The 21,136-nt window shown below is 47.0% G+C and overlaps 1 protein-coding gene across 2 annotated transcripts in view; it reads right to left on the bottom strand.

The window, feature by feature from the left end:
• Window positions 1-20,533, bottom strand: part of limd2 (LIM domain containing 2) — a 36,481-nt gene extending 15,948 nt beyond the window's left edge. Inside the window, exon 1 of one of the 2 annotated variants that reach the window (XM_069905155.1) lies at window positions 20,375-20,533. In XM_069905155.1, coding sequence (XP_069761256.1) covers window positions 20,375-20,422 — 48 coding nt within the window. In that variant the 5' untranslated portion in view covers window positions 20,423-20,533. Of the gene's footprint in view, window positions 1-15,729; window positions 15,879-20,374 lie in introns of those variants that run through there. The other variant, XM_069905158.1, reaches the window with a different exon arrangement.
• Window positions 20,534-21,136: the final 603 nt, after the last annotated feature.

Raw genomic sequence — 21,136 nt, 5'->3', positions numbered from 1 at the left:
TGTAGATTAATGGGGTGTAAATTGGGCAGCACGGAATCATAGACTGAAATGGACAGTTACCATGCTGTACATCTACATTTCAATTAATTTAAAAAATTTGCTATGTGTGCAGCCCAGTCAGTACACCTGAACATAGTACAGGAGTTAAAAGCAGAGTTACAGAGAGATCCGTTTGAGCCGAGGCAACGTTATTTAACGTGTGCACAGTCAAGGCAAGTATGAGCAAAGATTTCCCATTTTGTTTCCCAAATACCAAATCAATTTTCCAACCTGCTACATCTAATCTGCCTTGTCCTGGACAACACTTGATTTATGCCAAGTTCTGACGAATGGTCACTCAAGGACCCCCACCACCCAGGCCATGCCCTCTTCACTCTGCTCTAGGAAGGTGTCCAGGAGCTGGAAGACGAGCACCCAGCGGCATAAGGACAGTTTCTTCTCCTCCACCATCAAATTCCTGAACGGTCAATGAACCACAGACACTGCCTCACTTTCTCTTTGCTCTAATTTTTTATTTTTTAATTTAATTTTTATAGCAATATTTGCACTGTAAATACCTGCCGCAAAACAGCACATTTTGTGACATGTTCAGGACATTAAATTCTAATCTGAGGTGATACTTTGCCTCAGTTTCCTTTCTCCACTGGTGCTCCTGACCTGCTGAGTGTTTCCACCATTATTTGTGTTGATCCGGCTCTTGAGTGAGATGTCATGTTGTGTCAGCCTTTGAGAGCAGGGAGCAGCTGGCAACAATTTATGGCTTATCTTGAGGGGAGCTTATTTGAAGAGAAGCAGACAAGGCTCAAGAATTTGTGTGCAATGAAATAGGCCCCTTCCACAATAGTTCTTGCCACGGCGCAGACCTGTGATTTGGGGAGAGGGCAGCCCCATAGAGATCAGCAAGTGGCTGGAGGGAGTATCACAGGGATGGAGGGTACATCAGGTAGAAGATCAGACGTGTGAAACAGAAAAGTCTGCCAATGTTGTGATTGCAGTGCTGGAGAAACCCAGAAGGTCATGTAGCATCCATAGAAAGTAAAGGGCAACAATTTGGGCCTGAGCTCTGAATGGAAGGAAGGAGATGGGAAGCAGGAGGAAAGGACACAGAGGGATGGGGAATGAGAGAGATGGTGGGGGGGGGGTGTTTAACAAAAACTGGAGAAGTCATCGTTAATGCCATCTAGTTGGAGGGTGCCCAAATGGAATGTTAGGTGTTGTTCCGCCAATTTGCAATGCATGGACTGACATGTCGGTGTGGGAGTGGGGTGTGGAATTAAAATGGGTGGCCCCTGGTATGTCCCCCTTATTGCAGCAGACAGAGCGAAGATTCTCAACTAGGCAATCTCCCAGTCTGCATTCAGTCTCTCCGATGTTGAGGAGACCACAACAGGAGCACCAGATGAAGTAAATGACTGTTGATTCACAAGTGAAAGGTTGCTTCATTTGAAAGGACTGCTTGGGGCTCCAAATGGTGGTGAGGGAGGAGGTGTAGATGCAAGTGGAACAATTCCACAAGCTCAGAGGTAGGAACCAGACAGATGATCAGAAAGAGACTGGTTAGTCAGGGAAGTCTGAGAGAGGTTGGGGCAGGCAATAGCAGGGTGTGATGAGGTAGATGTTCAGAGGTGACGTTTGGGAAGGTGACCCAGGGATGGGCTGGAGTTCAGAGCTCCTGCCATCCATCAATCAACTGTTTACACAAATCCCATGCATCCCAATCTCCAAAATGTACAGGGTTTATAAGTTAATTGGGGTATTTGGGCGGAACGGGCTTGTTGGCTGGAAGAGCCTGTTTCTGTGATATACGTCTAAATTTAAAAATGTTTCCGGCTAAATTGGACTTTTAGATTTCTTCGTATTAAATTTTAGATTTCTTCGTATTAAATCCTATTTGCCACATCTCTGCCCATTCACATTGCAACAAGGGAACATGGACAGGTTGAGTGAGTGGGCAAAGGTCACTGCACATTGTGAGAAGTTGAAGCCCCTGTGGCACACACTTGTTATTTGAGACTTCAACTCTGCAGTATTCTCCTGAGTTCTGATGGCTGAGAGTCTAGTGGCCGCTGGTGTGTCACATGATCACAGAGGCACCACAAACAACAACTATCTGCTCAGATCTGCAGTAATCCTCTCATCACAAACATGTTTCACCAGCCATTCTCTGGGAGTTAAAAGAGCTGATGGAACTGATAAGGAAGGAGGGGGAAGCTCGTCACATCCACTGCCCTGAGAGTGAATGTTTGAAGTTTGTGGGCTGGAGTATGTTATAGCAGTGGCTGTAGATCACCCAAAGGGTTTGGACTTGAGCCAAGGTGGAGGGAAGCTGCGACTCTTGAGGTTTTCAGGACAGGAAAAGCGGATTTAAAGTACAGGAGCTCGAGTAAAGATTGCAATTGTATGGAAGGAATGGGAGCAGGGAAAGGGGGAGGGGTACTGGGGATACCAGATGGGCTGCTATATCATGGGCAAAGCAAAAGCCTTGCCATGCACACTCATGTAATGTGTTTGTGAAATTTTAAACTTTTAACATTTTATTTACAGCATGGTAGAAGCTGATCCTGGCCATTTAAATCAGTGCTGCCCAGTGTCCCCCAAATGAACCTATAACCCCCATATGTTTTGAACAGTGGAAGGAAACCGGAGCATCTGGAGGTAATCCATACAGTTAAGGGGAGAACGTGACTGTGCCGGTTTCGCACCTGGGTGGCGGAGCTGCAATAGCGTGGTGCTAACTGCTATACTGACTGTGCTGACCCGACGCTAATCGTGCAGCCCACACATAAAGCCGATGATTTATTCATTTATGTACGTGTAAACTAAATCGTTGACCTTATACGTGGAGCCGATGCTGCTGGCCTTTATTACTCGGAGTGGCTGAGGTGAGAGAATGTGTTTATGATGTGAAACGTACAATCTCTCAGCCCCCTCTAACATCTCACCAGCTCATTAGCTGCACACATGACTGCGCACGGCCAGGCTTTTGTTCTGTACTGTGCAGCAAGATTTCACATCAGTGGGCAGGTACCACGACCACTGCTGATTTGCTGCTGTGGTCCCGACCCCTTGCAGTTATTTGGATACCAGGTGAATGTGTTCATTGCAATAACTGTGGGTTAATTTTCTGATGTCCTTTGCTGTTCAAATTGAAGTCACGTGAGTGTGAATGATTTATCAGAGACAGATATTTCCCAAATATATATGAATGAGGCATTGAAGACATTCAGCTTCTTTCATCGAGATTCCCCGTCACTGCCCAATGCTTTTGAATGTTGTCTTGTATCCGCTCAATCTGAGATCAGATTTATAGTCAGAAAACATACATAACTTCACATACAACCCTGAGATTCTTTTATCTCCAATGAATACACGACAAGTCCAGTGAAGATGTGAGGGGGAATGGGGAAGCTGGTGGGTGACCTGACTGTGAGGGGAGCTGGGCAATTAGTGTTGATGGCGAATTTTTGCTTTGCGGCAGACCAAAGTCAATTTCAAGTACTATTACATATATTTTATTGCCTGACGATAAAGGAACATTAAATCTTTATGCCAGTTCACTGTTCTCAGCTCATGGTAGCAGTGGTACTGCACTCAGTACTTTGGGATAGAGAGGCGAAGTGTGCATATCCTGTCAGTGGTTATCTAACCATCTATACAATTCCTCAAACACTAAGTGCTCACAGTCTCCTTGGAGTCCAACATTTCACATGAAGCCACACAAGGCAATATTAGGACAGGCAAGAAGATCAATTTTAATTTTGTTTAGACATATAGCATGGTAACAGGACCTTTTGGCCCATGAGCCCATACTGCCCAATTACACCCAATTAACCTACACCCGCTTGTATATTTTGAATGGTGGAAGGAACAGGAAGCTCCAGGGAAAACGCACACAGACAGCGCAGGATTTAAACCCCGGTCCCGATCACTGGGGCTGTAAAGGCGTTGCACTTAACCACTATGCTTAATAGTACCACCTTATGTAAATAATAACAGGCAGTTGGATACTGTGATGGGGGGGATTGCAGGTAACTGTGTACAGACACCCACGAGGGTCGCTGTTTCTTTAAGCAGAAGGGGAAGTAAGATTCAAGCTGTGAGTCCCAGGGCTGAGAGCACAAGCAGCTGAAGGCATGGCTACCAAGCAGAGGATGTGAGTGAAAGACCAGACTGAGTGCAAGATTGAGTGGTGGCCTCGCGGTCCAAAGAGCAGGCAGGATTTCACAAGGCAGCATATCGTAGGCCGATACTGTCAGCACATGTTCACTAATCAGTTCTCTACTCTTATGTAACCCACTCACTGCAAAGTTCCTCACCAACACGACATCCAACTGCCTCCACGGCTTCTCATCTTATCCCATCCTCATGGTCCTGATTCTTCACCAACATTTGCAGCTGAATTGAATGACATTTAGGAACTGCTTCTCATTCTTGATGATACAAGAGGTTGTCCTCTTGAAGCTTCCACTGAACTTTTCTCCTGTGTGCAGGCAGCAGCGCCAGATATTGTACCCAAGGTTCTACTTATTGAGAGTTGGATCATGTAACACAAAAGAGGCCCTTTGGCCCAACTCATCCATGCTGGCCAAAGTGGGATTCTGCCTAGTCTCATTTACCCACATCCTTCTAATCCCTTCCTATGCATTCATCTGTCCAAATGTCTTCATTAATTTGATGCAAGATCAATGCCATGCTTAATCCATTAATGCACATTTGCAAAAGCCTCTTCTCCAGCAGGTTCATCGTAATTTGGTGAAGCATTTGTCTGTTGCCTTTGAGTTTGGACAGCCGAGACCATAGAACTGTAGAACACTGCAGCTTAGAAACAGGCCATCTAGTCTATGCTCAACTATTATTCTGCCTAGTCCCTTTGACCAGCACCTGGACCTTAGCCCTCCACATCCCTCTCATCCATGTACCTGCCCAAATTTTTCTTAAATGTCAAAATGCACTTCAGCTCGTTCCACAGTCTCACCACTCTGTATGTCTCACCTTTCATCCTTAACCCATGTCCTCTGATTCTTCTCACCCAAGCTCAGTGAAAAAAGCCTGCTTGCATTTACTCTATCTATACCACTCCTAATTTGTACTCCTTTATCGTCTTCCCTCATTCTCTGACACTTCAGGGAATAAAGTCCTAACCTGTTTAACATTTCCCTGTAACTCAGTTCATAAGATAAAGGAAATGAAGCAGGCCACTAGGCCCATCGAGCCTGTTCCGTGACTCTACACTACGCTGAATTATGCTCACACCTAGTTCCAATTTCCAGCCTTTCCCCATATCCCTTGATACCCTTACTAATTATACATCAATTTCCTGTTTAAATTCTCCCAATGATCTGGCCACCACCGCTATGTGCGGCAGTGAGTTCCACAGATCCATGACCCTCTGACTAAAGAAGTTCTTCCTCATCTCTGTTTTAAATGGTAACTAATTTTAAGACTGTAACCACCCCTCGCCCCATCCTTGATTCACCCACCAAGGGAAATATCTTATCTACATCCACTCTGTCAAAACCTTTCAAAATTCAAAATGCCTCTATGAGATCCCCTCTCATTCTCCTATACCCCAATGAATAGAATCCAAGAGCTGCCAAACGCTCCTCGTACATTAGCCCTTGCATTCCAGGAATCATCCTAGTAAACTCCCTCTGCACCCTCTCCAACAACATCACATACTTTCTAAGATAGGGGGCCCCAGAACTGCCCACATTCCTCCAAATGAGGTCTCACCAATGCCCTATAGAGCCTCATCAACACCTCTTTACTCTTATACATTATTCTTCTTGAAATGACCGCCAACATAGCATTCGCTTTCTTCACTACCAATCCCACCTGGTCATTAACTTTTAGGTTTCCCTGCAGGAGGTCGCCCAGGTCTCTTTGCACCTCCGAGCTTTGAATTTTCTCCCCATCCAGATAGTTCTCTGCCTGTTTATTTCCACTGCCAAAATGTAGAACCAAGCACTTCTCAATGTTGTATCTCATATGCCATATTTTTGCCCAGTCTCCTAATCTGTCATATTCTTCAACACTTCCTGCTCTACCACCTATCTTGGTGCCATCTGCAAATTCAGCCACAAAATTATTCATTCCATCATCCAAATCATGAATATAAATTGTAAACAGCAGAGGACCCATGATCGACCCCTGCAGAACACCACTAGTTACAGGCAGCCATCTAGAATGGGATCCCTTAATTTCAACCCTTTGCTTCCTGCCTATTAGCCAATTTTCTATCCATTCTAATATCGTCCTTGCAATTCCATGGGCCTTCATCTTATTTAGCAGCCTAATATGTGGCACCTTATTGAAAGTCTTTTGAAAATCCAAATATTCAACATCCATGGCCTCCCCTTTGCAAAAAACTCTAATAGGTTGGTCAGGCAGGATCTACCCTTTAAAAAGCCATGCTGACTTGGACCTATCCTGTCATGCATCTCCACGTATTTCAAGTCCTGGCAACATTCTTGTAAATCTTCTCCGCACTCTTTCAATCTTGAGTAAAATTGGTAGCATCCCACATCTTGACAAGAACCCCAATGGGTAAACCCAGTTCCCGTACCATAAAGGGTTAAAGTAACTGAAGGCTAAATCCAATCTCTGTGACTATAAATAGCGACTTAATGCATATCTTTAGTGCCCAGACTCCATGGTCCACTGACATAAATGGTCAGTGTTATCTAAGTGCCAACCCATAGTCTGAACATTGTGGAAATCGGCCAAAACATCCCTCTTGGGCAAAGATGGCTGCATCCTGCAGAATAAGAAGCATTAACCCCTTGCATTCCACAGCAGAAACCCTTCCTATTTTCACATACTGCATTGACTCCACAACAAACAAACACTGCCAACTAGTTGACACATGATTCCTCTTCTCCACTTCACCCAATCTTCCTTTATCATTTTTTCAGGAAACTTGAACTTGTGACTCAGAGAGTAAAAACATTATCAAGGTGAAGCAGTCAACACTTTCGTAGCATCTATTTAAATCTATTTGCATTATTGATCACACCTGGCAGGTTCCATTCTCCAGATAAAGATCTTTATCTTGAGTTCCTTATCATTTTATATTTATGACCCCTAGCTTGGTCTCCCTTTTCCCTTGTTAACATCCTACCTTCCCTCATCCTTTAGCTCACACTTACTGCTGGTCTCATTGGTCTAACAGTCTGTTCCTGAAGTATTCTCTTCAGGATTCCATGCAAACTTAACCACAGTAACCTCCTCAGTCCAACTACAGTAACAAAGGTTACTGTAAGTAACTGCAAGTCCTGACCGGAAATGTTATCTCCCCATTTCTCTCCGTGGATTCACATGCTGAGTCTGCCCAGCTTCTCTCTGCTCAATGTTTCCCTTAATTAATTAAGATTAATTAGTGTTTCTCTTGAGGTGTATAGTGTCCCTGAATCAGATTACCTAGCCACTTTCACCTTTGTGAGGGTTTATCCATGCAAATGGACTTCCCTTTAAACATTCATCTCTCTGGAAAAGTGACTTGGAATGACCTAATGTAGTGATACAAATGTAATTCTCTCTCTCTCTCTTCCCCCCCCCAACAATCCTCTATACACACTCATTAATCTGACACAGCTATGTACTATTCTTGATATGATGAACAGTTGAAAGAATGCAGTGGGTCAGTTATCTCAAGTACTCGGTGTCTCTGACATACACACCATGATCCACTTCTGACCCTGGATCGTGTGCAGCTGAAGTTCTGGCAATGTGCATTCCAAATCTGGAGCCATGCTCCCAAGGTTGGGGACCTGATCACCTCCAGATATGGGGAAGCGAGTCACCGTCCAGGGAGGGTGATTCCATCCCCGTCGGCCAGCAGCAGATGCACCTGTCGCACAGCGGAGGTCCCACATCGCAGACTTCCTGCATTTGCAGGTCTTTCGAGAGATTCCACGGAGAAACAGAGGTTCCTTCTCAGAGAACAGGTCCAGGGTGTCATGGCCCTGCATAGGGGATGAGCTGGGAGGGATCTCTGTTAGATCCCAGGCCTCAGATAGCGGAGATTGGCTGACAAGGAATCTCCTGGCCTCCACCATGGGGCAGCCTCCCCTTATAATGAGTTGCAAATCACACAGACATCTTCTATTTACACAGAGCCTTTCTTCACAACTCAGATAAAACTGTTTCACAGCCAAAAAAGATTTTCTTATTTTAGAGACGCAGCACACTAACAGGCCCTTCCAGCCCACTAGCCCGTGCCCAAATACACCCATGTGACCAATTAGCCTACAAACCACTGTATGTCTTTGGAAAGTGGGAGAAAACTTGGGCAGACAGAGGAAACCCACGCAGGGAGAATGTATAAAGTCCTTACAGACAGTGATGGATTCGTACCCGAGTTGCTGACGCTGTAAACGTGCGGCACTAATCATTGCTCTTTTGCCTTGTACGAAAGCCCTCACAATCGTCAAACCTAATCCTCCTGCCTTGATCTCTCTTGGTGCCTCCACAGGAAGACGAGCAGAGGATTAAAGTGTTGAATTGGAGGGACAGCTCTCTGTGGTGACTTAGCTCTGGTGGGCTGAATGGCCTTATTCATCTGCAATTGCCTTTTTTACACCAAATACCCTCACTTCATGAAGTTTGCAGATGACACAGCAGTAGTTGCCTCATCAGCAACAATGATGAGCAGAGAAGAGGTTGAAAATCTCGTGAAATGGTGCGAGAGGAACAACCTGAGACTCAAAGTGGATTAGACGAAGAAGATGATCGTGGACTTCAGGATGACTAGGAATGACCCCCCTCCACTACACATCAACAACTCTGTAGTGGAGAGAATGGAGTGACCCATCGTGGACACACAGATACTGCACTTTCTGGGAAGAATGAAGCAGGCAAGACAACCAGCCACCATTATGTCAACTTTCTACGGGAGCTCTATCGAGAGCATCCTGGCCGGCTACATCACAGTGTGGTACGGTTGCTGCAGAGAAATGGATCGGAGGTCAATCCACAGGACCATAAGATTGGCAGAGAGGATGGAGGGAGTCTCCCTCCCTCCCCACCACCCCCCCCCCGCCACCTCCCCAATGATGTGATCTACTGGGGTCGTTGTCTAAAGTGGGTGCGCAAAATTATTGAGGACCTGTACACAGCATCTTTCAGCTGCTCCCATCAGGGAAGAGACACAGGAGGATCAGAGCCAGCACCACCAGGCTGAGGAACGGCTTCTTTCCACAGACTGTGAGAATGCTGAATGACCATCTGAGACTCTCATATTCACAAAACAACATTTATTTATTTATCTGTACAGAGGAATTACATGACCTGCATATGTATTGTTTGTCTGTATGTGTGTTATGTCTGGTTGTGTGTCCGCGTGTTTTGTACCGAGGACCAGAGAACGCAGTTTAATGGGGTTATAATTGTTCAATCAGATGACAATAAACTTGACTTAACTATGCCAGCAGCAAGGGACTCTGCCCAGAAAAGGAAGCACCTTGTTCTGGGGTCTTGTTTCACTGAGATTTAATGCATCTGGCAAGGCTACAAGATAAGGTTTATCCCTCCCATCACTAAAGGTTTTTGTTTCCTTTCACTTCATTATTTGACCACTCCCCAATGCTTTAGGGGTTAACATGTCAGCGTACAATTTAGCTGACCCTGCTTGAGTTTTTGGTGGCTGTTCATGGAATAACGTTAGTGAGAAAGCTTTGAGATAAGGAAATATGCACCAGTAGATTTTAGTTCAGAAAGCAACTTGATATACCATGATTAATTATTACTGCCAGGGGACTGTGAAAAGCAGACAAGAGGAATTCAATGCACCTCCTAAAAGTTTGAAAGACAGAGAGCTACTGGAGACCCAGAGGAGATTGCAGATGCTGGAATCTGTAGCCAAAGATCCTGCAGCAGTTTGTGTTTGGCTAGGAGATGGCTCTGATTGGACAGGGACAACAGTGAGATTCAACTCTATTTGGGCAAAAAACAGGACTGAATACTGTAAAACCCCTAGTATCTTGAATTCAAGCAACTGGCAAAAAAATCGAGTAAAATAAATTTTAAAAATAAAGTAAAAGGTAAAAATATATACGTTTAAAATTGTAAAAGTTGATCTTCTCTGAAGTAACACATAAACCTTTGGTGAAGATGGGAGCAAATATTCAGTCAGCGGAGGGAGGGCCTTGGTCATGCTCGTAGCAGCTGTTTGAATAAAGTTGCGTGAAACAGCAGTGGCATCGCCCAGGATGAAGAGCTGGTTGATGCCGCTCGCCATTGGGGGGGGGGGGGATGCTCTTAAAATGCCTCCTTATCCCTCCTTAGTAAGACTCGCTCCGGTCAGAGGCTTTATCTATAAACATGGGGGCAGGGGGTTAATTATCTATGTTATTGTTCGTCTTTCAGGTGGCTCTGTGGAGGGGAAGGAACCTGCAGATGCAGCGATGGTTAAATGTTTTCAAAGTATGTGACTGAAAATAAAAGTAAAATATTTTAAGATTTATATATTCATGCAAGTGAAGTTTGTTCAGTGTAAGTCCAGTCTAGGATTTTTAAACTGTTTATTCTTAATGCAGGTGTATTAATTAGGCATTGTAAGAGTGAGTCTCAAGCAACCGGAAAATGCACTATCCGGCATCTACCAATTTGAAAATATGTCTTATGAGACAAGGTTAGTAGAGCTGGGACTTTTTGGCGTGTAGAACGATGAGAGGAGACTTAGTAGAGGTCTACAAGATTATGAGAGGCATAGACAGGATGGACAGACTGTGCCTGCTTCCCAGGGCAGGAATAGCAAACACCAGAGGACACCTGTACAAAGTAAAGAAAGTTTAAGGGAGACGTCAGGGGTAAGTTTTTTTTATGCAGAGTTGTGGGTGCCTGGAATGCCTTGACGGGGATGGTGGTGGAGGCTGAAACATTAGGGGTATTTAAGACTGTGGTGCTACTACTTTTGTGTATAGATGTATATATGTGCTCTATGGGCTGGCCTGCCCCCTGTACCTGTGACTCCTCCCTCCCAGATATCCCCATAAAGGCTGTTACGCCCAAACCCCTCCCTCAGTACCTGCCTTGGAACCGGACCAGGAACATGCAAGCTGTGCTGACACTTTAAGGTGATTAAAGCCTCTTAATCACGACTCTCTGTCTGATTATGGTTGATTGGTAGTATAAAGACACTCTTAGACAGGCACATGGATGGAAGAAAAATGAGGCTTATGGGGTAGGGATGATTTAGTAGATTTTTTAAAGAAATGTACAACATCGAGGGCTGAAGGGTCTCTACTGTGCTCTCATGTTCTATTTTCTAATATTGCACTAACTTTATTACATGAAAAATGGAGGCTGCAGAAATGGTCTTCTCTGGACTGTCATATAAACTGCCCACGAAATGGGGAGAAGGGATAGTGTGTGCCCTCATGCTCTCTCTCTGAGACTGCTTATTTATCCTGAGCATGCAGGCGACTGCTGTAAGATCCAGGGGTGGCCGTGGATCCTTTAAGACCGCCATGGTCTGAGTTGGGTGATGGATGTAGGCTCCATGCATTTCCCAGCTGGCCACATACACAGGCAGTTTCACAGAGTGAGAGAGCAGGCTACTTGGCAGCAATTGCCTCAGTAGCACCTTGCCTGGAGCCTGGCTAATCCTCTTCCCTTGAAAGCAAAGCCAATGACAAGCAGTTGGTCAGGGATCAAGAATCCAGTGCTGGGGGAATCTATAATCCACTGCAGGGGATCTAGAATCTAGCTTGGGGATCCTAGAAACCAGCTCAGGGGTCGAGAGTCCAGCACAGGGATCCAGAATTCAGCTTGGGGATCCTTAAATCTAGTTGCCACTAAAATGTTCGCCACAGAACTACAACGGGATTGGTAGTCGTACAGGACAAATCAGCAATTGTTCAACAGCATTATATGCAATAGATTTAGAAGTGAACCTCAGGCCAGAGAACATCCCTCTCAGACAGTGCTTTCAGTTACTGGATGAGCCAGATTAGTAATAATTCCCACATCTCATATTTCTGCACAAACCTTCAAGCCTTTGCTGGATCTTAAGAACTTACCGTGAGTTCCAATCCCTACACTTTTTCACATACACATCAACTCCTCCCATCACTCACTGACACTTGAAACAACATCCAATCGCCAGCAAAAGAGGGACAATGATGGATTGCTGCCTCGTTAGTATGTAACCAGTGAACCTGGACCCCACACACCAAGATGGTGGTGACTCTGTCCATCCGACTGAAGGGGACATGCCTCTCCACAGGTACACAACCTTGCACCATGCACACCACCCTCCTCCATTGTTCCACATTCCTCTTGGGAACAAAATCCCCAAATGACAACACTCAGCTCTCACTTGCAACCCTTTTCCCTGTTCTACCGTCTCTAATGTAACCAATACCAAGCCCCACTATGTTTTTTGCAATGTTTTCTGCATTGTTCAAGACATTCAATAACATATTTTCACACTTTAAAAGACAGATAATTTTGAAAGGGATTCATTTGAGGATTGAGACAGTTTAGATGAAAGGACTTGTTCTTATGTAAGATCATAACCTGAAACAGTACTTCTGTTCCTCTCTTCATAGATACTGCCTAATCTTCAGAGTATTTAATCCTCCCACTATTACATCCTTCCATCTCCTCAATCTGCCAATCACCCAACTGCCCCTGTCCCTCCCCCTCTCCACTTTGTACTGGATCTCTTCCCTCTCCACTCTAAGTCATGATGTACGGTCTCAACCCAAAACAATGAGAACTATTTCCTCTCACAGATGCTACCCCCTGAGTTCTTCCAGCACTTTGGAGTTTTGCTCCAGACTCCAGCATCTGCAGTATTAAAAGGTTCCATTTTTGTCACATAATACTACATTTAGAATGTACTTTTAACTTTTAAAAGATGTTTAGTGATCTCATTAGCTCAGTTTGTAGATCCCTCTGCCTAGATTCAAAAGCTGAAGTTTCTTCCAGATAATTGAACACAAAAATATTTGTACAGCACTACAGACACAAGCCATTAACTCATCTTTGCTCTTTAAGGAGATGTTGATCCCAACATCATTCTTGACCAAGAGCATTTCTTCCCTCCGTTACATGGTTTGAAAACGTTTGCAAAATGTTCACAACTCCTCAGTGAATGAAATGATCAACAGCCACATGCCACAAGGCCAAGACAACATTTAGGCATGAGCAAGTTGCATTGAACCATAGCTGTTCCAGACCTTGCCATCATTAACAAGAGAGAATGTAAATCACCTAAAGACATTAGTCATGATCAAACATCGTAGCGGCCACCAAAGACGTGCAACTTAGGCACAGTCAGGACTGTGATGGAATACTCCCGACATGCCTTGATGATGTTCAAGAAAACAAGATCACCCTGGACCAAGACTATCTATCCATCCACTGCTAGAGATTTCCCCATTTCCCACCCCTTGGTGGAGCATAGCTGAAATGTGTGCCATCTGCAAAATGCACTGCATTTACTCTCCAAACCTTCTTTATCCTTCCTGCCTTCCATAAAATCAGGGGCATCAGACACATAGCCCAAAACTCTTTGCAGATTTCCCTCTAAGATCATGAGCCTGACTTGGAAATGTACCATACTCCTTCCTCAACAACATTAGATCTAGACCACTCACCGCCTCCTTCTCAGGGTAGTGCTGAATGGACTGGTCTTGTCAGTAATGCTAAAATCTCTCAACTGAATACATGAAAATTTGGTCACTTTCACCTGCTCGTTGTGTGAGGTTACGATGCACAAATCAGCTGACCCATCTCCTACATTACAGCAATTTGACTATAAATTACTTTGTGAAACACATACGTGTGATTATACATACAGTACATTGCAAACACACACACACACACACAAACATGCAAGAAGCCACACAAGTGCAAAGATATGGGGATTGAAGGGCATCCACCTACAACAGAGATGTGGAGGAATTTCTGCAGCCAGAAGGTGATAAATCTGTGGAATTTGTTGCCACCAGCAGATGTGGAGGCCATGCCATTGGAAGTATTTAAGGCAGAGATTGATAGGTTCTTGATTAGTTAGGGCATCAAAGGTTATAGGGAGAAGGCCAGGCAGTGAGGCTGAGTGGGGAAAAGGGTCAGCTCATGATTAAATGGTGGGGCAGACTTGATGGGCTGAATGGGCTATTTCTTGGTTTGAGGTGTGAGCACACAATGTATAAGAAGTGTTATAAACTGTGCACATTCAGAAACTGTGGCTCGACCTACATGCACACAAGTACAGGAGGACATGTACTCTACCCTGCTTCAAAAACACAGGAACACATCCCTGTCTGAGCTCACAGAGACAGATTACTGTGGCATCCATCAGATAGCTCATGGGCAAAAACACTGCTAAGGTTTATGGTGAAGCAGAGGACTTGGAAGCCTTCTATCCAATGCTCAGATTACATCCTGAGAGCAGTGGAGATAATAGATGTGGGGGAGGGAGTCACGTTACCTAGGCAGCACCGTGGCATCTGTCAGATGGGCTGAGAACAACATTGCTCTCTGAGAGGCATGTGACTACTGCCCACACAGCCCCACTTAGAAACATCCCCAGCACCCCTCAAAAGGATGCCAGCATCAGAAGAGATGGCTGTTCCCAGGGAGCTGAATGAAGATAGACAGGGTGGCCAGCATCAGAGTACAAAGTACAGAGTTTGGAGGTCATGATGTAGTTGCACAAAATGTTGGTGAGGTCAAATTTGAAGTATTTGTGCTGCAGGAAAGATGTCATCAAGCTGGAGAAGGTGGAGAGAAGATCTATGAGGATGTTGTCAGAATTCAAGAGCCTGAGCTACAGGAAGAGGTTGAGCAGGCTGGGGCTTTATTCCTTGGACCGCAGGAAGATGAGGGGCGATCTCACAAAGGTGGACAAATCATGAGAGGAGTAGATCGGGTGAAGGCAGAATCTTTTGCCCAGAGATGGGGAATCAGTAACTGAGGAGGGGGGAACCTGAGGGTGGTGGGTGTACAGAACAGGCTGCCGAAGGAAGTGGTTGAGGCAGGTACAATTGCAATGTTGAAGAAACGTTTGAACAGATGGGTTTAGAAGGATATGGGCCAAATGCAGGCAGATGGGACTAGTGTGGGGGTGGGGGGAAGATATTTTGGTCAGCATGGGCAGGTTGGGCTGAAGGGCCTGTTTCCACGCTGCACAACTCTATGACACCATGCTCCATCAACTTGACCATGGCTGATGGATCTCTTCTCCCACACCAGGACAGTCACAGTAATTCGCACTCTTCATGTGCGACACAGACCAAGCTGGGGAAACACCACCAGCTGCAGAAGGACAACGTTGGCACTGAGTGCTCCCCGTGAGTCACTGCTACCCACTGAACACACTGGACACATTGCAGTGACGGGGGTGGCGGGCATGTAGTGGCCTGTGAGGTGGGCATCACAATGAGTGGAGGCATCTTAGTGACCGGGGGAGTGGGCATCGCAGTGACTGGGGGCATCGAGTGACGGTAGGTGGGCATCGCAGTGACCGGGGGCCTCGCAGTGATGGGGTAGGGGAATTGGACTGAATGACGCGGACAGCGCGGCTGCTGAACAATGGACGTTGTGCAGCCCCTTAATTCCAGCCCCCCGTAGCCGAGCCCTCCGCCGCATCGAGCCCCCAGCCGCCGGAGCGTCTCCGATCGCGGCCCCGGGAACCCGCACGGATCCCTCACACTCGGAAAATGGGGAGTGGGGGTCAATGCAAACCCCTACACCGGCCGCTCCCTCGCATGCACTCACCATCCGTGTAATGTGAAGCCTTGTCCTGGCCGGGGGTCCTGTGGGTGAACCGGCCCGCAGCTACAGCCAGCACAGCCTCCTATGTGAGCCCCGAGGAGAGCAGCGTCTGCCGGCAGGATGTAGTCGCTGATTGGCGCAGCCCGCACCATGCCCGATCTCCGCTCGCTCTGCGTCCCCCGTCACTCCCACTGCCCCGGCTCCCGGCGGGGCTCGGCACACCGTCCCGGCTCACGACTGGGCTCACCGGGGCTCGGAACACCGTCCCGGCTCACGACTGGGTTCACCGGGGCTCGGCACACCATCCCGGCTCACGATGGGGTTCACCGGGGCACGGAACACCGTCCCAGCTCACGACGGGGTTCACCGGGGCACGGAACACCGTCCCGGCTCACGACGGGGCTCACCGGGGCTCGGCACACCGTCCCGGCTCACGACGGGGTTCACCGCGGCACGGAACACGGTCCCGGCTCACGACGGGGTTCACCGGGGCACGGAACACCGTCCCGGCACTCGACGGGGTTCACCGGGGCACGGAACACCGTCCCGGCTCACGACGGGGTTCACCGGGGCACGGAACACCGTCCCGGCTCCCGACGGGGTTCACCGGGGCACGGAACACCGTCCCGGCTCACGACGGGGTTCACCGGGGCTCGGCACACCGTCCCAGCAACAGGCGGGGCTCGGCACACCGTCCCGGCTCCCTACGGGGTTCACCGGGGCACGGAGCACCGTCCGCTCACGACGGGGTTCACCGGGGCACGGAACACCGTCCCGGCTCACGACGGGGTTCACCGGGGCACGGAACACCGTCCCGGCTCACGACGGGGTTCACCGGGGCACGGAACACCGTCCCGGCTCACGACGGGGCTCACCGGGGCTCGGCACACCGTCCCGGCTCACGACGGGGTTCACCGCGGCACGGAACACGGTCCCGGCTCACGACGGGGTTCACCGGGGCACGGAACACCGTCCCGGCACTCGACGGGGTTCACCGGGGCACGGAACACCGTCCCGGCTCACGACGGGGTTCACCGCGGCACGGAACACGGTCCCGGCTCACGACGGGGTTCACCGGGGCACGGAACACCGTCCCGGCTCCCGACGGGGTTCACCGGGGCACGGCACACCGTCCCGGCTCACGACTGGGCTCATCGGGGCTCGGCACACCGTCCCGTCTCACGACTGGGCTCACGGGGGCTTGGCACACCGTCCCGGCAACCGGCGGGGCTCGGCACACCGTCCCGGCACCCCACGGGGGTCACCGGGGCTCGGCACACCGTCCCGGCTCACGACGGGGCTCACGGGGGCTCGGCACCCGACGGGGCTCGGCCCACGGGCGCTGCCAGCAACGTCTTACCCACTGATGTTCATATTCCCCTCCCTCCTATTCCATTAAATAACTGCACTGAGTGTAGAGGCAATGTTGCCGTTTTCCCAGAGATCTCCAACAAAAAATGCAACCTGACTCTTGACAAAGAATGAAGGCAAAGATGCAAGAATAATGGTGAAACATCTACATCCAATGGCTGGTACCTGTCCTGCGTCACTCAGCCCACAATGTGGTACCGATCTATGTAAATTTACTCCACAACAATCTAAACCTTCCCGACCCCATACCCATAGCCCTCCATTTTTTCTTGCATCCATGTGCTTGTCTCAGAGTATTTTTGAATGTCCTTATTGCTCCAGCCTCCATCGCCATCCCCAGCAATGCATTTCAGGCATTCACCACCCTCTTTGTTAAAAACCCATCTCTGACGTCTCCCCTAAACTTTCCTCCCCTCACCTCAAAACAGTTGTTCTCTGGTATCTGCCCAGGAAAAGGATACTGGCTTATCCATCTTCCCTGTGCCCCTCAGAACCTTATTAAGTCACCTCTCATCCTTCATCCCTCCAAAGAGAAACATCTCTTGCTCTGTCAATCTTGACTCTCAAGGCCAAGTTCTCCAATCCAGTCCATCAACTGGTCAAGCACCTCTGCACCCTCTCTGAAGCAGCTACATCCTTCCTATAATACATGAATGTACTGGAGAAACTCAGCAGGTCCTGCAGGATCCATGATACATTGGTTACCCTTTAACCTCACATGGATGCTGAGTGACCTGCTAAGTTTCACCAGCACATTTGGGAATTGCACTTCCTTTCTGTAGTAAATAAACAGAACTGAATGCAATACTCAAGGTTCTCTTTCTATAGATGCTGCTTGACAATAAGGGTGTGGGAGCTGGACAAGACAGAGGGATAGGAAACAAGAGAGACACAGGGGAAAGGGGTTACTGAAAACTGGAGGACGATGTTAACGCCATCTGATTAGAGAGTGCCCAGACAGAATATTAGGTGATGTTTCTCCAATGCAGAAGGCAAATTACATTGTGAAGGACTTCTCACATCTCTCTTGTAAACTTTTCTCTCTTTTGCATTCTGGAAGTAGGTACTGTCGCACTTGGGCCCACACGTCCAGATTGTGCAACAGTTTTTATCCCCAAACCACCAGTCTCCTCAATTCCTAGAACATATGTGTACTAGTATATCATGGGTTTTATTCATAATTATAATTGGATTATGTCTTAATAGTTAATTCCTATTTATGGAAATCCGTTCTATGATCCTGGAGAAACGCGATCTCGTCTTTACTGTGCTCTTAGTAGTTATGGTATGAATGATAAATAAAGGTGACTTGACTTGACAACCTGATTTGATTTGCTGTTAGACTCACCCCCCCCCCCACCCCTTTCTCACTCCCTTGCCCCGATACAACTAAGAATAAAGTCATATAAATTATAGATACGGAATGACCCCCACAAAAACCTAGGAAAAAGCCTAGGAGAGAAAAAAACCCTCCAAGATTACTGAATAATCAAACATAATCAAAAGTAAGGAAAAGAAAGAAAAAAATGACTAACAGAGCACAATGTCATGTATCATTGATCTCAATCATTTCTGTTGGGAAGGTTTGTTTCATTATCCTTATACTGCAGATACAGTTGCAGATGTCCTCATTTTTGCAGCAGACTAAGTAAAGGTGCCCAACAAAGCGATCTCCCAGTCTGCGTCCATCCTCCCAGATGTAGCGGTGGCCATAATGGGAGCACCAGATGCCCTGTAGATCCACAAGTGAAATGTTGATTCACTTATAAGGACTATTTGAGGGTTCAAATGGTGGGAAAGAGGAAGTTTGGGCACAAGTGTAGCATTTCTTGCAGTCAAAGGATAATTATCAAGGTGTGATTATTGGAAAGGGAGTGAATGAGGGAGTCCTGGAGGGTGTGGACCATTTGGAAGTTAGAAAGGAGGGGAAGATGTGTCTGGTGGTGGGATCACATCGTAGGTCACAGAAATTGCGGAGAATAGATAATATGTTGGATGTGGAAGTTGGTGGGGTGGTAGGTGAGGGAAAGGGAAATCCTGTCCTTGTTGGATCTGGGAGTGGAGGTGGTCAGGGCAGATATGTGAAAAATAGAGGGGATGTGAGTGAGACCTGAATTGATTGCAGTGGAGAAGAAGCCACATTTCCTTGAAGAAGGAGAACATCTCGGATGATCTGGAATATAAGGTTTCACTCTAGGAGCAGATGCAACAGAAGCAGAGGAACCAAGAGAAAGGAATAGAATCCTTACAGGGGTTAGACAGGGTGTGAAGGGGTGAAAGGGAATTGGCAGGTTTATAGAAGATACTTGTCAAGAATTTGTCTCCTGAGATGGAGTCAGAAAGATCGAGAAAGGGGAGAGTATTGGCAGATATGGACCAAGTGAAATTGAAGTCATTGTGAAAGTTAGCAACAGAATTGATAAAGTTGATGAGCTCAATGTGGGTGCAGGAGGCAGCACCAATGGAGTTGTTGATAGAGCAGAGGAAGAGTTGAGGAGCCCTGCCTGTATAAGCTTGTAGCATGGATTGGTCCACATTGTCAATGAAAAGACAGGCATAGCTGGGACCCATTGGGTATCCATGGCTACCCCTTTGACTTGGAGAAAGTGGGATGATTTAAAGGAGAAGCTATTGAGGATGAGAACAAGTTCTGTCAGCCAGAGGAGGGTGGTGGTGGAGGGGGACTGGATGAGTCTGTAGTTGAGAAAAAAAAGGGCTTTGAGACTTTCAGTATGGTGAATAGAGGTGTATAGAGATTGGATGCCCATGGTGAAAATGAGACTGTTGTGTCCAGGAAACTGGAAATTGTTGAAGTCATGGAGGGCATGTGATATATCACGGATATAGGTAGGAAGAGACTGAGGTTGAGGTTAGATGATACTGCTGAGGTGGAACAAGCGCACATGAAAACAACAGGTCTACCAGAACAATTGGATCTATGGATCTTGGGTAGGAAATTGAATATTCTGCCTGGACACTCTCCAACCAGTTGGCATTAACATTGGCTTCTCTTCTTTTTGTTAAAGTCCTCCGATGACTCTCTCTCCCATCCTCTGCCCTTCTCTCTCTTATCAGAGTTACCCACTCCTATCTGTTTTTTCACTTCACCCCCACCTATATCCACCTGTGACCTCTTACCTCTTAGCCTCTGCTCCTTCCTACCTCCTTTCCTCTCCACCCCATAACCTTTTTATTCAGCTGCTTGCCTGTTTTTTGCTCACCCCTTGATGAAGGGCTCAGCCCCAAAACGTTGGTTACTCTACGGATGCTGCGTTACCTGATGTGTTTCTCCAGCAAGTTTGTGCATTGCACTCATCCCCAACATCTGCAGACCTCGTTGTTTAGCTTGACTGGTTGAGTTGTCTCAGATGTTTTGTTTTTGATGAATTCGAGAGGATTTCCCAGGGGAATTTCCTGTACTGATGCCTGCATGGTGATAAAATTAATTGCCAGCAACCTCAAAAATATTATGTTGTATTTGGTAAGTTTCCGGCAGTTTTGAGACTCTCAGTAACACCATGCTCAAGACTAATTTATGCTTTAGTGGAAAGAATGGCCATAGGGAAGAGGGTCTGGAACTTGAACCTCTTCTGGGGTGCAGTAAACATAAAGAATTTGGGATAGAAGATTGACAGAAAAAGATTTGTAGAGAGGATGAAGTGAATTGGGAGTGATGACGAAGGATGAAATGTTTACGGTTGGCGTAGCAGTTAGCCCAATGCCTTTACAGAGCCAACAATTGGGACCGGGGTTCCTGTGCTGTCTGTAAGGAGTTGTACATTCTCCCCATATCTGCGTGGATTTTCCCAGGGGCTCCAGTTTCCTCCCACTGTTTGAAACATACCTGGGATGTAGGTTATTGGGTATAAATTGAGCAGTGTGGACTCATGGATCAAAATGGCCTGTTACTGTGCTGTATGTCTAAATTAAAAAAAATATTAGGGGGAACTTTTTCCAAACAGAGTGTGGAATGAGCTGCCAGCTGAAGTGATAAATTTGGGCTCAATTCTGACATTTAAGAAAAATTTGCACCGATATA

Source organism: Narcine bancroftii, chromosome 12 (assembly GCF_036971445.1).
Source record: "Narcine bancroftii isolate sNarBan1 chromosome 12, sNarBan1.hap1, whole genome shotgun sequence".
NCBI classification, from domain to species: Eukaryota; Metazoa; Chordata; class Chondrichthyes; order Torpediniformes; family Narcinidae; genus Narcine; species Narcine bancroftii.
The sequence above is the reverse complement of the archived record's forward strand: the minus strand, read 5'-3'. Positions and strand labels throughout refer to the sequence as shown.